This window comes from Myxine glutinosa, chromosome 10 (genome assembly GCF_964187855.1).
Source record: "Myxine glutinosa chromosome 10, kmMyxGlut1.1, whole genome shotgun sequence".
In the NCBI taxonomy this organism is placed as follows: domain Eukaryota; kingdom Metazoa; phylum Chordata; class Myxini; order Myxiniformes; family Myxinidae; genus Myxine; species Myxine glutinosa.
In genome coordinates, this window is record NC_136270.1 from 112,637,610 (window position 1) to 112,654,067 (window position 16,458).

At 39.8% G+C, this 16,458-nt stretch overlaps 1 protein-coding gene across 1 annotated transcript in view; it reads right to left on the minus strand.

Moving 5' to 3' along the window:
* TNRC18 (trinucleotide repeat containing 18) overlaps positions 1 to 16,458 on the minus strand; it is a 183,419-nt gene that overhangs the window by 52,115 nt on the left and 114,846 nt on the right. The window contains 6 exon segments of the mRNA XM_068126273.2: positions 9,518 to 9,808; positions 11,309 to 11,627; positions 12,218 to 12,407; positions 12,855 to 12,980; positions 13,809 to 13,945; positions 15,879 to 16,045. Of these exon segments, the coding sequence (XP_067982374.2) occupies positions 9,518 to 9,808; positions 11,309 to 11,627; positions 12,218 to 12,407; positions 12,855 to 12,980; positions 13,809 to 13,945; positions 15,879 to 16,045 (1,230 nt within the window).

The window sequence follows — 16,458 nt, forward strand, 5'->3', positions numbered from 1 at the left end:
CCACATCCTTTATATTAACATGTAAACCATGCCCATCACACACCATGCCCATCACACACCATGCTCATCACATTCTTTATCTAAGCATGTACATCATGCCCATCACATCTTTTATCTTAACATGTACATCATGCCCATCACATCCTTTATATTAACATGTAAACCATGCCCATCACACACCATGCCCATCACACACCATGCTCATCACATTCTTTATCTAAACATGTACATCATGCCCATCACATCTTTTATCTTAACATGTACATCATGCCCATCACATCCTTTATATTAACATGTAAACCATGCCCATCACTTCCTTTATATTAACATGTAAACCATGCCCATCACATCACATCCTTTATCTAAACATTACATCATGCCCATCACATCTTTTATCTTAACATGTACATCATGCCCATCACATCCTTTATATTAACATGTAAACCATGCCCATCACATCACATCCTTTATCTAAACATGTACATCATGCCCACCACATCCTTTATATTAACATGTAAACCATGCTCATCACATTCTTTATCTAAACATGTACATCATGCCCATCACATCTTTTATCTTAACATGTACATCATGCCCACCACATCCTTTATATGAACATGTAAACCATACCCATCACATCCATTATCTAAACATGTACATCATGCCCACCACATCCTTTATATTAATATGTAAACCATACCCATCACATCCTTTATCTAAACATGTACATGATGCCAATCATATCCTTTATCTAAACATGTGAACCATGCCAATAATATCCTTTATCTAAACATGTAAACCATGCCCATCATGTCCTTTATCTAAACATGTACACCATGCCCATCACATCCTTTATATTAGCATGTACACCATGCCAATCATATCCTTTATCTAAACATGTGAACCATGCCAATCATATCCTTTATCTTATCATGTGAACCATGCCAATCATATCCTTGATCTTATCATGTACACTATGCCCATCACAATTTATATTAACATGTACATCATGCCCATCACATTCTTTATATGAATACTGTATGTACACCATGCCCATCACATCCTTTATCTTAACATGTACATGCCCATCACATCCTTTATATTAACATGTACACCATGCCCATCACATCGTTTATCTTAACATGTACATCATGCCCATCACATCCTTTATATTAACATGTACACCATGCCCATCACATCGTTTATCTTAACATGCCCATCATATCCTTTATATAAACATGTACATCATGCCGATCACATCCTTTGTCTTATCATGTACACCATGCCCATCATATCCTTTATAGTAACATGTACATCATGCCCATCACATCCCTTATCTTATCATGTACATCATGCTCATTATATCCTTTATATAAATACTGTATGTACACCATGCCCATCACATCCTTTATCTTAACATGTACACCATGCCCATCACATCCTTCATATTAACATGCACACCATGCCCATCACATCCTTTATATAAATACTGTATGTACACCATGCCCATCATATAATTTGTCTAAACATGTACCTCATGCCCATCACATCCTTTATATTAACATGTACACCATGCCCATCGTATCCTTTGTCTAAACATGTACACCATGCCCATCACATTCTTTTCTTAAAACGTACACCATGCCAATCACATCCTTTTTATAAATACTGTATGTACATAATGCCCATCACATCCTTTATATTAGCATGTACACCATGCCAATCACATCCTTTATCTTAACATGTACATCATGCCCATCACATCCCTTATCTTATCATGTACATAATGCTCATTATATCATTTATATAAATACTGTATGTACACCATGCCCATCACATCCTTTATATTAACACGTACACCATGCCCATCATATCCTTTATCTAAACATGTATACCATGCCCATCACATTCTTTTCTTAAAACGTACACCATGCCAATCACATCCTTTATATAAATACTGCATGTACATCATGCCCATCACATCCTTTATATTAACATGTACACCATGCCAATCACATCCTTTATCTTAACATGTACATCATGCCCATCACATCCTTTATCTTAACATGTACACCATGCCCATCACATCGTTTATCTTAACATGTACATCATGCCCATCATATCCTTAGTCTTATCATGTCCATCATGCCCATCATATCCTTTATATAAATACTGTATGTACACCATGCCCATCACATCCTTTATATTAACATGTACACCATGCCCATGACATCCTTCATATTAACATGTACACCAAGCCCATCACATCGTTTATCTTAACATGTACATCATGCCCATCATATCCTTAGTCTTATCATGTCCATCATGCCCATCACATCCTTTATCTAAACATGTACACCATGGCCATCATATCCTTTATATTAACATGTACACCATGCCCATCATATCCTTTATCTAAACATGTACACCATGCCCATCACATTCTTTATCTTAAAATGTACACCATGCCAATCACATCCTTTTTATAAATACTGTATGTACATAATGCCAATCACATCCTTTATCTTAATATGTACATCATGCCCATCACATCCCTTATCTTATCATGTACATCATGCTCATTATATCCTTTATATAAATACTGTATGTACACCATGCCCATCACATCCTTTATATTAACATGTACACCATGCCCATCACATCCCTTATCTTATCATGTACATCATGCTCATTATATCCTTTATATAAATACTGTATGTACACCATGCCCATCACATCCTTTATCTTAACATGTGCATCATGCCCATCACATCCTTTATATTAACATGTACACCATGCCCATCACATCCCTTATCTTATCATGTACATCATGCCCATCACATCCTTTATCTTAACATGTACATAATGCCAATCACATCCTTTATCTTAACATGTACATCATGCCCATCACATCCCTTATCTTATCATGTACATCATGCCCATCACATCCTTTATATAAATACTGTATGGACACCATGCCCATCATATCCTTTATATTAACATGTGCACCATGCCCATCACGTAATTTATATTAACATGTGCACCATGCCCATCACATCCTTTATCTGAACATGTAAACCATGCCAATCATATCCTTTATCTAAACATGTAAACCATGCCCATCATATCCTTTATCTAAACATGTACATCATGCCCATCATATCCTTTATCTAAACATGTACACCATGCCCATCACATCCTTTATCTGAACATGTACACCATGCCAATCATATCCTTTATCTAAACATGTAAACCATGCCCATAATATCCTTTTTCTAAACATGTACATCATGCCCATCATATCCTTTATCTGAACATGTACACCATGCCCATCATATCCTTTATCTAAACATGTACACCATGCCCATCACATCCTTTATATTAGCATGTACACCATGCCCATCATATCCTTTATCTAAACATGTAAACCATGCCCATCACATCCTTTATTTTAACATCTACATCATGCCCATCACATCCTTTATATTAGCATGTACACCATGCCAATCATATCCTTTATCTAAACATGTGAACCATGCCAATCATATCCTTTATCTTATCATGTGAACCATGCCAATCACATCCTTTATCTAAACATGTACACCATGCCAATCATATCCTTTATCTAAACATGTAAACCATGCCCATCATATCCTTTATCTAAACATGTACATAATGCCAATCATATCCTTTATATTAGCATGTACACCATGCCAATCATATCCTTTATCTTATCATGTGAACCATGCCAATCATATCCTTTATCTTATCATGTACACCATGCCCATCACAATTTATATTAGCATGTACATCATGCCCATCATATCCTTTATATAAATACTGTATGTACACCATGCCCATCATATCCTTTATCTTAACATGTACACCATGCCCATCACATCCTTTATATTAACATGTACACCATGCCCATCACATCCTTTGTCTTATCATGTCCATCATGCCCATCACATCCTTTGTATTATCATGTCCATCATGCCCATCATATCCTTTATATAAATACTGTATGTACACCATGCCCATCATATCCTTTATAGTAACATGTACACCATGCCCATCACATCCTTTATCTAAACATGTACACCATGCCCATCACATTCTTTATATTAACATGTACACAATGCCCATCACATCCTTTATATTAACATATACACCATGCCCATCATATCCTTTATCTAAACATGTACACCATGCCAATCACATCCTTTATCTGAACATGTACATCATACCCATCACATTCTTTATATTAACATGTACATCATGCCCATCACATCGTTTATCTTAAAATGTACACCATGCCAATCACATCCTTTTTATAAATACTGAATGTACATAATGCCAATCACATCCTTGATATTAACATGTACATCATGCCCATCACATCCTTTATCTAAACATGTACATCATACCCATCACATCCTTTATCTTAACATGTACACCAAGCCCATCACATCGTTCATCTTAACATGTATACCATGCCAATCACATCCTTAGTTTTATCATGTCCATCATGCCCATCATATGCTTTATATAAATACTGTATGTTCACCATGCCCATCCTATCCTTTATAGTAACATGTACACCATGCCCATCACATCATTTATATTAACATGTACACCATGCCCAACATATCCTTTATCTAAACATGTACACCATGCCCATCACATTCTTTATCTTAAAATGTACACCATGCCAATCACATCCTTTATATAAATACTGTATGTACACCATGCCCATCACATCCTTTATATTAACATGTACACCATGCCCATCACATCCCTTATATTAACATGTACATCATGCCCATCACATCCCTTATATTAACATGTACACCATGCCCATCACATCCCTTATATTAACATGTACACCATGCCCATCACATAATTTATATTAACATGTACATCATGCCCATCACATCCTTTATCTGAACATGTAAACCATGCCGTATCACATCCTTTATCTGAACATGTACACCATGCCAATCATATCCTTTATCTAAACATGTAAACCATGCCCATCACGTTCTTTATCTGAACATGTAAACCATGCCCATCACATCCTTTGTCTGAACATGTACACCATGCCCATCACATCCTTTATCTGAACATGTAAACCATGCCCATCACATCCTTTATCTAAACATGTAAACCATGCCCATCACATCCTTTATCTGAACATGTACACCATGCCAATCATATCCTTTATCTAAACATGCAAACCATGCCCATCACATTCTTTATCTGAACATGTAAACCATGCCCATCACATCCTTTATCTAAACATGTAAACCATGCCCATCACATCCTTTATCTGAACATGTACACCATGCCCATCACATCCTTTATCTAAACATGTAAACCATGCCCATCACATCCTTTATCTAAACATGTACATCATGCCCATCACATCCTTTATCTGAACATGTAAACCATGCCCATCACATCCTTTATCTAAACATGTACATCATGCCCATCACATCCTTTATCTGAACATGTAAACCATGCCCATCACATCCTTTATCTAAACATGTACATCATGCCCATCACATCCTTTATCTGAACATGTAAACCATGCCCATCACATCCTTTATCTGAACATGTACACCATGCCAATCATATCCTTTATCTAAACATGCAAACCATGCCCATCACATTCTTTATCTGAACATGTAAACCATGCCCATCACATCCTTTATCTAAACATGTAAACCATGCCCATCACATCCTTTATCTGAACATGTACACCATGCCCATCACATCCTTTATCTAAACATGTAAACCATGCCCATCACATCCTTTATCTAAACATGTACATCATGCCCATCACATCCTTTATCTGAACATGTAAACCATGCCCATCACATCCTTTATCTAAACATGGAAACCATGCCCATCACATCCTTTATCTGAACATGTACACCATGGCAATCATATCCTTTATCTAAACATGTAAACCATGCCCATCACGTTCTTTATCTGAACATGTAAACCATGCCCATCACATCCTTTATCTGAACATGTACACCATGCCAATCATATCCTTTATCTAAACATGTAAACCATGCCCATCACATTCTTTATCTAAACATGTAAACCATGCCCATCACATCCTTTATCTAAACATGTAAACCATGCCCATCACATCCTTTATCTAAACATGTACATCATACCCATCACGTTCTTTATCTGAACATGTAAACCATGCCCATCACATTCTTTATCTGAACATGTAAACCATGCCCATCACATCCTTTATCTGAACATGTACACCATGCCAATCATATCCTTTATCTAAACATGTAAACCATGCCCATCACATTCTTTATCTGAACATGTAAACCATGCCCATCACATCCTTTATCTAAACATGTAAACCATGCCCATCACATCCTTTATCTGAACATGTACACCATGCTCATCACATCCTTTATCTAAACATGTAAACCATGCCCATCACATCCTTTATCTGAACATGTAAACCATGCCCATCACATCCTTTATCTAAACATGCAAACCATGCCCAACACATTCTTTATCTGAACATGTAAACCATGCCCATCACATCCTTTATCTGAACATGTACACCATGCCAATCATATCCTTTATCTAAACATGTAAACCATGCCCATCACATTCTTTATCTGAACATGTAAACCATGCCCATCACATCCTTTATCTAAACATGTAAACCATGCCCATCACATCCTTTATCTGAACATGTACACCATGCCAATCATATCCTTTATCTAAACATGTAAACCATGCCCATCATATTCTTTATCTGAACATGTAAACCATGCCCATCACATCCTTTATCTAAACATGTAAACCATGCCCATCACATCCTTTATCTAAACATGTAAACCATGCCCATCACATCCTTTATCTGAACATGTAAACCATGCCCATCACATCCTTTATCTAAACATGTAAACCATGCCCATCACATCCTTTATCTAAACATGTAAACCATGCCCATCACATCCTTTATCTGAACATGCACATTGATATTTTGTTGTTGTCGTATCGTGCAGTTTTATTGTTCAGAATTTTAAAAAAATCTGTTTCATCCCATGATGTCATGTAATATAATGTTGGTTAAAGATGCATTTAGAAAATCGATGAAATGCAATCTGTTGAATACATTATTATAAAAGATGAGACTTTATATTTTTGAACTGTACATTATGATCTGAAACTCCTTAGTAGTTTCATTCCCCTCGTGCACCGGCAAAAGCATTACCACATTTAATACCAGTTTTATAAAAACCATGTATTTTCCTTTATAGCAAAGTGAATGTGTACAGTACCAGGTTCGATTAATTCGTATTTTAAAATTCATTTTAGACGAGAAGGGATTTACCAAATAATTAATTCAGATAGTCATCTAATATTGATGTCGACGTCACCTTTTGCAAGCCCACGTGACCATTTCAGCACTTTTGGGTGGTAATCTTTGATGCTGCCATGGGGAGATCTCCCATTATGGTTTCCCAACAATTCTCTGCTGTTCCACCCCCTCCTTCCCCCACCCTCTTCAATCCCCCAGAGGACCTCCACAACACGGCCCATGATTCTCGCTTTTCTTGGCTGCTTGCCACCAGTCAATGGCTGCCAAGCATTTTCTTCAAGCAAAAAGGACCCTTCTCTGGATCTCATTCAAACCTCAATAGCTCAATATAACTATCCGTTACCCCACCTGGCAGCTTCTGTATCCTTACAGTCACACGCTGCACACATTCTCACTCAATGTTAAAATCCTTTGGTGTATGTTATACCGAATAACGGAATCCTTTCATGCAGTCTCCTTCCTCCACGGCTAATCATTATCAGTCTTCCTTCCCGGCCTGACATCACATTCGCCTTGCTTACTTTCGATAAATGAAATCCCAACACAATGAGTCGCCTTTTGCATACCAGGCTCTGTAAGCACACGTGGAAAGCAAACTTCGTTCCAAATAACAAATTATGTATCTATCATTTCTTCGGTTTCTAATACTCTCATGATTTGGAATGGTTTCACTCAAATACAGGGCGTTGGAGAAAATGATGACACGTTTGTCATGGCGATTGGACGGGAAACGGTTGACATTCCATGGGCAAACTGTATACAATAATCAAGACGCTTGAACCTCATGGAGCTACACTCGTCTTCATGGCATCAAGCCTTCATCAAGCAACTCGCTGAGAGCCAGCCCAACAACCTACGCACACCAGCACCAAACCCAATCTGATGGTTAAACCCATGTCTCTCTAGCAATGTTTAACCACGACAAGATGGACTGGCGTTAAGATGTACTGACATTGACATGGTTAAAATAATGTACATACAAACTCGTAAATATTTCAGATGCAATTCATATATATATATATATATATATATATATATATATATATATATATATATATATATATATATATATATATATATATATACATATTGTGCTAAATATCAATGAGACATGTATCGAAGCTGGAGTGTGGGTTATCTTCCAGCTACCAGAGCAATGCAAGTGGCACTTATGACGGTAATAAGATGAGAATATAGAAGAGAAATAAGGAAGATGCTCATAGAAGAGCGAAACGAATAAGTGATGGAAAGAATGTCATCACATTCAGAGGAAGAAGAACCCCGACAGTGAAAAGTTGGCCTGAATGTCATACAAGATTCATGTTTGTCCTTCTTTGAAGCTGTGATCCCAAACCGCCTGATCGAATTAGAGAAGGAAAGAGGCTTTTATAAGAGTTGTTCGGGGAAGTTTCCGACCACTATTTCACATTTGTCTCCATTACTATGTCTAAATATTCCAGTAGCTTGATGGGCTGGCACGATGGCCTAGAGTATGCACACTCTCCTCTAAGCTGTTTAACCTGGGTTTGAATCCCGTCCCGGCTATAAACTGTCAACCCGGTGTTTCGCAGATAGCGTGATTCATCAATGTGTGTACTGTCCCTGAAATGGACGTTAAACGGGCGTCCCATCTGTCGGTGCACATTAAAGACCTTACAAAGAGTAGGCCTGGCCAGCCTGGTGTCCTTCGCGAAGAGTAGGTGAGCTATTGCCGGCACCGTGAATAAGTTCCAAATTCCTGCTCTAACTACTGCTGGGGAGGCAATGGCAAACCACCAAGCATAACCCTTGCCCAGGAAACTGCTTTGGCGGCACCGACACTCTGTGAAGAGGATGGTACATCAGAGATAGAGCACTTGCGATGGCATGTACAGAGTGACGGAAAACACGTACTTTGAGGATTAAAAATGTACAGAAATAGGCAACGATGGATTATCCACATTATGATAGCCTTAAGTTTAAGCAAAATCTCCCACTGTGACAGAAACAGGCCAACCACCCAGGAAGTTGGCAAGGCATAATGATGACATCTTTCCAACTGCTTCATGGCCAAATGCCCCAAACAAAAAACGCCAACGCTCAATTTTGAATGAATGCAAAAAAAATAAACATTGGAACAAGACAGAATCGAGCCGGACATTTACACACCTCTCTCGTCGTACTCTCCAGAACTGTCTTCATCATCATCCTCGTCGTCTCCGCTTTCCGAAAAGTGTCCCGAACGAAGCCGTGGGCCTGGCCAAGCCGTACCCTTAGCACTTGTAGACCTTGGCGTGAAGGTGCGTTTACCACCTACAGTCCGCTTATAAGTTCCTTTGCCAACCGCAGTTTGAGAACTGGTGGTGGTTTTCCTGCGAACCATTTGTGTCGTGCAGTGCGCTATGCCAAGAATTCCCCGTTGCCTCTCTGGGTCGCCATAATCCGAGTCCGATCCGCGATCTGTGAAGAGATGCAAACCTGTGTCTGACAATCATCAATGATACTTGCCAAGATATTATTTTCACGTTTCAATCTGTATTCATTCTCTCTCATTCTTCCCTCATCTACTCTTCCTGTCGACCCAGTTGTGCACATCCTTTCTCACAACAATATTTTCCAAAGTCAGCGAAGCTTGAATGACTTGCAGCATTCCTGATAAAACGCTTTGAAGACTGTAACCTCACTTCGACCCACCGACATAATCTGAGTCATGCGTCATCTAATCCGCATTTAATCTCTTGTCTCTTGGTTATACCAAAATAGCTGATGAAGAGACAAACAGAAATATGTGGCCAGGGCTTTTCAAGGAATTAAGTAACCAAAACCACCTTTTGATTCGTGTGGGCTAATTTGAGCAGAAAATGAGGCGCTGTGGTTAGTTATTACAAAAACCGTAACACCAATAAACCATGCTCGGGGTCACGGTGCTAGTTAAAGTAGGAAAGCTTATGCGGGATCCTGAAACAGCAACCGTGTTCGTAAATCACTGAAACCTTGTTCGTATTCTGGCGCAACCTTCCAAAACCAGAATGATGGAATGTCCAGTCCGCCCTCCCTTCAATAAGTGCAGCAAACAAAACACTGACCAGACTTAGAGCCAGTACATTAATAATCCAATGGCAGTTACTGATCTAATTCCATTCTGCCATCAAAGGCAGTGCCAGAAATCTCAGGTGAGACGCAAGTTAGTGCGTAGAAGCTTTGGACAAGTTGATTCGTCCAGGACAGTGAATTAGCAGAATGCAGGAAGTCTGGGTGAACACGACGACCCGAGCACTTGGTCCAGGGGTAACATGCTACCTGAGGGTGTGGCTCGCTATCGCTGAGGGCGCTGTCTGCAGCAATTTCATGGATGTACCAGTCATGTGATCCACCACCATGCCTTCTCTCAACGCCGATTAGTTTGGTCCCTGCTGTCAGGCCATTATTAAATATTTTAAAGGGAACACCCAAAGTTTACAATGGACTCCTGGAAATTGAAACGGATTAGTTAGTACGGATTAACTGTGTGAGCACAGCTTAAGACCTATATGATCACAAAAAGTCCAACGGTGGCATGGAAAATAAACGATTGCATAATTGAAGCTCGTTAACATCACAAAAAGCTGATCCCAGTGAACCGTTCTATCCACGTGCAATATAGGCCTCCATGTCGGACAATGACTGCTGGACAAAGAATAATCAACATTTCTTTTTCTGCATGAACTTTCACACCAGTAAGTCACTCTTTAACACTATGTTTCACATTTATTATAAGTATGCAAAATAAAAAACAATCTGTTCCCAGTTGGATGATATGTATAGGGAGACTCAGATTAGTGTTTCAAATGCTGTCTTTCATCAGAATTAATTATTTTAAAACTGATTATTAAAATCGAGTAAAACTATTAAATAGGCAAGCTACTAACTAGGCAAGCTACTAAATAGACAAGCCACTAAAGGAGTCGTGGGGCATCTCACCGTGAGAGTGGACGCTGCATTCCGACCTCACGGGCGACAACAGTGCTTCCTTCCTGTCCTTCGGCGTCACCGATTGCTGCCCGCCCTTCTTTGAGTCTTTTGTTTCATGCCTGCGCTTAGCTGTCTTAGCGGCAGGGGCGTGCTCTGCGGTTGAGGTAGCTGCTCGTTTCATGGGTGCACTTCCAGCGCAAGGTCGTACTTTCTTCTTTTTTGCTTTGGTCGCATGGCCCACATTGGTTTGCAGTTTGTCCTGCCTCTTCATCCGACATGGAGAAGCATCTGCTTTTGTCTTGCCCTTCCGCTTTGTTTTTCGCTGTTTCTGTTGTTGGGATGAAACGACATGCATGGTGTCTGCAGCATTGCACATTTGGAACAAAACAAAGAAAAACAACTAAACAATCGTATAAAGGAAACTCTTGTCTCTTTTTTTCATTACCTCATCTTTTATTTTATTTTTTCCATTAATTTTTTCCTCCATGTAATGTGCAAACTCGTCTGATACCCTTTACATCACTGTAAGAAATAACTTTTAAAAAGCTACGTCATTCTACATTATTCTCACAACGTTCTTCGGAAACATTGACTCTGAATTACATGTAGAAACAGCAATAATAAGAGAAGAGCTGCCTGTGCAATGGAAACAAATCTGTTGATAATGATATCATATCGCATTCAAACGAGGTACATCAATAACACTTCCTCGATCTTGATTCAATGTTAGAGTGCTTCACATTAACATCATCACATTTCAAACTCATGACTGGACACCGATTGCTGCAATCAAACAGGGGGAGCACTCACAGCATCTGTCACCCTGATGGTGTTTTCGGACGTTGAGCTCGACTGGACGAGACCATTTTCCTTGTTAGAGCATTGCTGACGTGTTCTGTCATTCTCACATTGACTCACCTCTGTTTTGGTTGCCATGGAGTTCATCTGCATTCCCTTGCGTCCTGTTTTGTGACTTAGTGCACTCGTTCTTTCTCCTCTTTGTTTTGTGCCGTATTCTTGATGACTCCGGACCTCATTCTTCCTCCCCTTCTTCCTGCTTGATTCTTCGTCCAAACTTTCAGCATCTTCTGACAGGCCCCCAAGCCGCCTTTATGCAACACAATAACACACAGGAGGACTTTTTTTGTTGTTCCTAGCACAGCTGTGCTCATAGTGGCCCATATTGTTTTATCTCTGCTTATTATTTGTTTGTTTTGTGTTTATTTTCCCACCGGTTTAACACCAATTCCACGAAAAGCTTCTGGCAAGACATGAATGAGGTTAACTATGCGATCAAACATATTGAGGCAGCGAGTGCTGCCTCTCCCTGCACATCTGCCCTGTGTTGCACGCAGCTCCCGGGTGCTGCCGCATGCCTCATTAACGCCCTAATGTCGCAGCAAATAGGCCTTGGATAGCAACTGCGCCTCCCGTGTGGAGCTGCCGAGCGAATGCGGCACTGCTTGGTTTGGAGACGCTTAGTAAAAACATGAGCATGGCAAACAAGACAGCTGGCAACACTCGCCCACTGTTGTAACGGTAATGTATCGCTCACTTGTCAGCTGTGTCGGCTTCATGTGACCGGCCTGGCGGTGAAGACGGGATGGCCCAGGATTGCCTGCGCTTCCGTGGTCTCCCGGGTCCCCGCCGAGTCCCAGAAGAGCTTCTTCGTTTCTCGTCACTGTGGAGAGATTGAGTGGATGTGAAAATGCATTTGCATGATATACAAGGCTATTTTCATTCATTTCTGATAAAAACACATGCAAGCATATACATTCTTTTGCATAGCACATGGCTCAGCAAAGCTAAGAGAGGCAGTGGACTGCTGTCTTGTGCTGCTTTAAGCTACTGTATATTTCTAGAATCCAGAAGCATTTGCTTGTGACACAAATGAGGAATAAAGGTTTTTTATCAAATTTGAGCAGGATCCAGTATGGATCTAAAATACAACAAAGTTCAAATGAAGAAGAAGAAGAAGAAAAAGAGAAGAAGAATTTCTTTATGCCGCTAACCTCAAATACATACAAGAAAACTCAAACTGTGAGCATGTATAAACAGACTACATAAAATAAATTTGTAATAATATCACTGCAATAACAAATATTGAACTGAAGAAAAGGAGTAGCATAAATAAGAAGAGTAAGAGGATCCAAAAGGCCTACACACCAGCACACAGCCCTGCCCACCTTTATCGATAAACCTTCAATGAGGGAAGAATGGATTAGACATGTGATAAACATAAACAATGCTACCCAGTAAAAGTGCACGCAAAGCACACAAAACATTGCAGTCTGAGAAAAGATAATACATCAGAAAAGTAGCGAAGCAGGTGCATCACCCTCACAGAGACATACCAATAATTCTTTCGATTCCTTTAATGACTGTCCATTACAAGTACAGAGCATTAAATAGAGACTATTGGATCACGGTCAAAAGTTCTGAGGTTCTACAGCTCATGGGTTTCTTTATTGTGCTAATAATTAAAAGCTCAATCTCTGCTGCTCCTCACCCCCAATCCCGGTGACGCTGCAACCGCACAAGTTCGCGCTGTTTGTCACGGTAGCAGCGTTGCAGCTCGGCAAGTCTCACGCGCAGCTCTAGCTCTCCAGGCTCCAGGAAGTCCATGGCTATACGTATGGGGCAAGCCTGCAATGCGCAAAAATGACCCACAAATGGCACCGATATAATCATTAAAAAAGTCAATTTCTAGATGGCTCATCAATCATGTACAGTACATGCATGGCATAAAGGTAGCTCACGTATGACTATGGCCTGGACTTTTGTTTCTAAAATACAGACTAATACATGTTGGTTAATTTTTGAGGGTATTTGTCTATGTAATGTCGATAACCAATAGCCGTGATCACAGGTTTCTGCTTGAAATGAACATGTGACAAGTGACATAACAAAGAAGGTGGAACATCAAGTAATTTTGAAATTTCGAAATTTCTGGTCAAAAAACCATCATGATTGTTGAAATTTTCAAACGTGATGTCTGTACAATATATTGAAGCTTGAATGCCAATAACTTCCATATTAAACTGGTGCAAACCATCTGCTGCAAGTCAACCACACTTTGATCAACAACGCACAGACAGAAAGTGAAATGACGATCTCAATCATTTTGATTGACTAAAATGTCCAGTGCCGTGTGTCCAAAGATGGAAAATACCATGAAAAGTAATGCACGTTTTGTTTTACTTAAACATTCATACAGCTCTTCAAATTAGTTTGATATAATCTAATTATATGTATTCTCATCATATAGCAAAGGAAACCATGAAGTGATGCAATGCAAGTTTAGTTATAAGCAAAGGTGCACATCAAATTTGAAGCACTCTCATACTTATTTATTGCATGGTAGTAATTGATAACATTTTTATTATTTCCATTGACATTATGAGGAGTCAGGAAGCGGAGGGAGAGATGAGGTGAGCACTTTACTGAGAAAAGGTGAAAGCCCCATTCCAAGTGAAATCTGGCTGTATCACTCACTCTCACTCACTCACTCACTCACTCACTCACTCACACACACACACACACACACACACACACACACACACACACACACACACACACACACACCTCTTACATGAGTACTTATGTGTGAATAGCAAACCTCAATTACTGTAATTACCTCTGCCATCAAAGGTGTTCGGAAGTTATGTTTTCAGCCCTGTCTGTCTGTTTGCATGTCAATTCGTGAGAAGAATATCTCAACGCATTATGGACAGATTCGGAAGAAATTTGGTGGACAGGATTTGGTGTGACAAGGACGAAATTGTTTCATTTTGGAGAACATCCAGATTCGATCATTTTTTAAGTAATTCTTCACCATTGAGAGATAGGGCCAAAAACAATGTATCGCACGACATCTCTAAACGTTGTGGATGGATTATGACAAAACTAGGTGGATGAGTTGGTTAGGTGACAAGAACAAGCTGATTATATTTTGGTTGAGGTCCAAATCCAGATCCGGCCTGTTATTGGATACAAAACGTAAATTTTTCAGCCTGGCGGAGGTGCCATTCTAGTTTACTTTGGAGACGCTTTGCAAGATAGAGATTGAAGGAAACATGTGAGCAGTTTTGTTAGTGGGTTGGTCCATGCTGTTCCAGAAATTCAATAACATATCGGAATGAAATAAAAATTGTTCACTTTGTTTAATAAACTTTAAATGCGCGCAGGCTTATTAAAGCATTCACGCTGTTCTCTGCATTCTTTGTTTATATAGTTTGAGCAGTAAAAGGAAAAACATCATTTTCAAAGTCATTTTAATGCAAAAATCATTTTACCATTCCCAATTACTACATTTCTGATTCTTCATCTGAAGAAGTCCTTTGAACATGTCTTATTGGAGTGGGGAAGGTGGGTAAGGGCTGGGGGTCAAATAAATGATCTCAAGTGATGACAGGAGGTTAATAAAGGGGTTCAGAATACATAATGAAGCATAACCAAGTAAGCATATAACACAACTAAAGTGTACAGGATACCTCTACCATACTTTTATTTATATCATCAGAAGATACAAGTTAACCATATTCAATACAAGCTCCCTCACATAACGACCCATCCTCACCTGCTGTTCTTTACGAAAGCAACAGGAACCCTGCTTGCGTTTCGCCTTCCACGCCTGCAGGATGCGCATGTGTGTGAGCGCTGAGCGCTTCTCCTGCTCTTCGGCTTCTTTCGCAAGCTTCTCCTCCGCCACACTCAGCAGTGATGCCAGGCCGGGTCGCAAAACACCTGCACACGGCAAGATCACGTACTCGTTTACCTTTACATCATTTTGACTGTACTTTGGCAGTCTCTCTTTGGAACTCTAAATTTTCGTCTCCTCCACTCAACGCTCATAGAGGATCTTTACACACGCAAGGAGCTTTGACGCAGGAGTAGGCCATTTGGCCCATCATGCCTGTGTTACATCAGCAGCACATTCATTAGATTTAACAGTTTATCAATGCAAAACCATTGGGGGTTCAGGGGTATAGGGTTGGAGGATGGGGATGAGAACAGTAGGGCAGGCATCAACATCACCAGGGTTGTGTGTGTGTAGCGTGTGTGTTGCAACCAACAATGTTGCAACCAATCTGCATATGGACAAAAGGTATCCTTTAGCTACAGCTTCCCTCTATAACATCTTGTGCCTTGGACCCTGC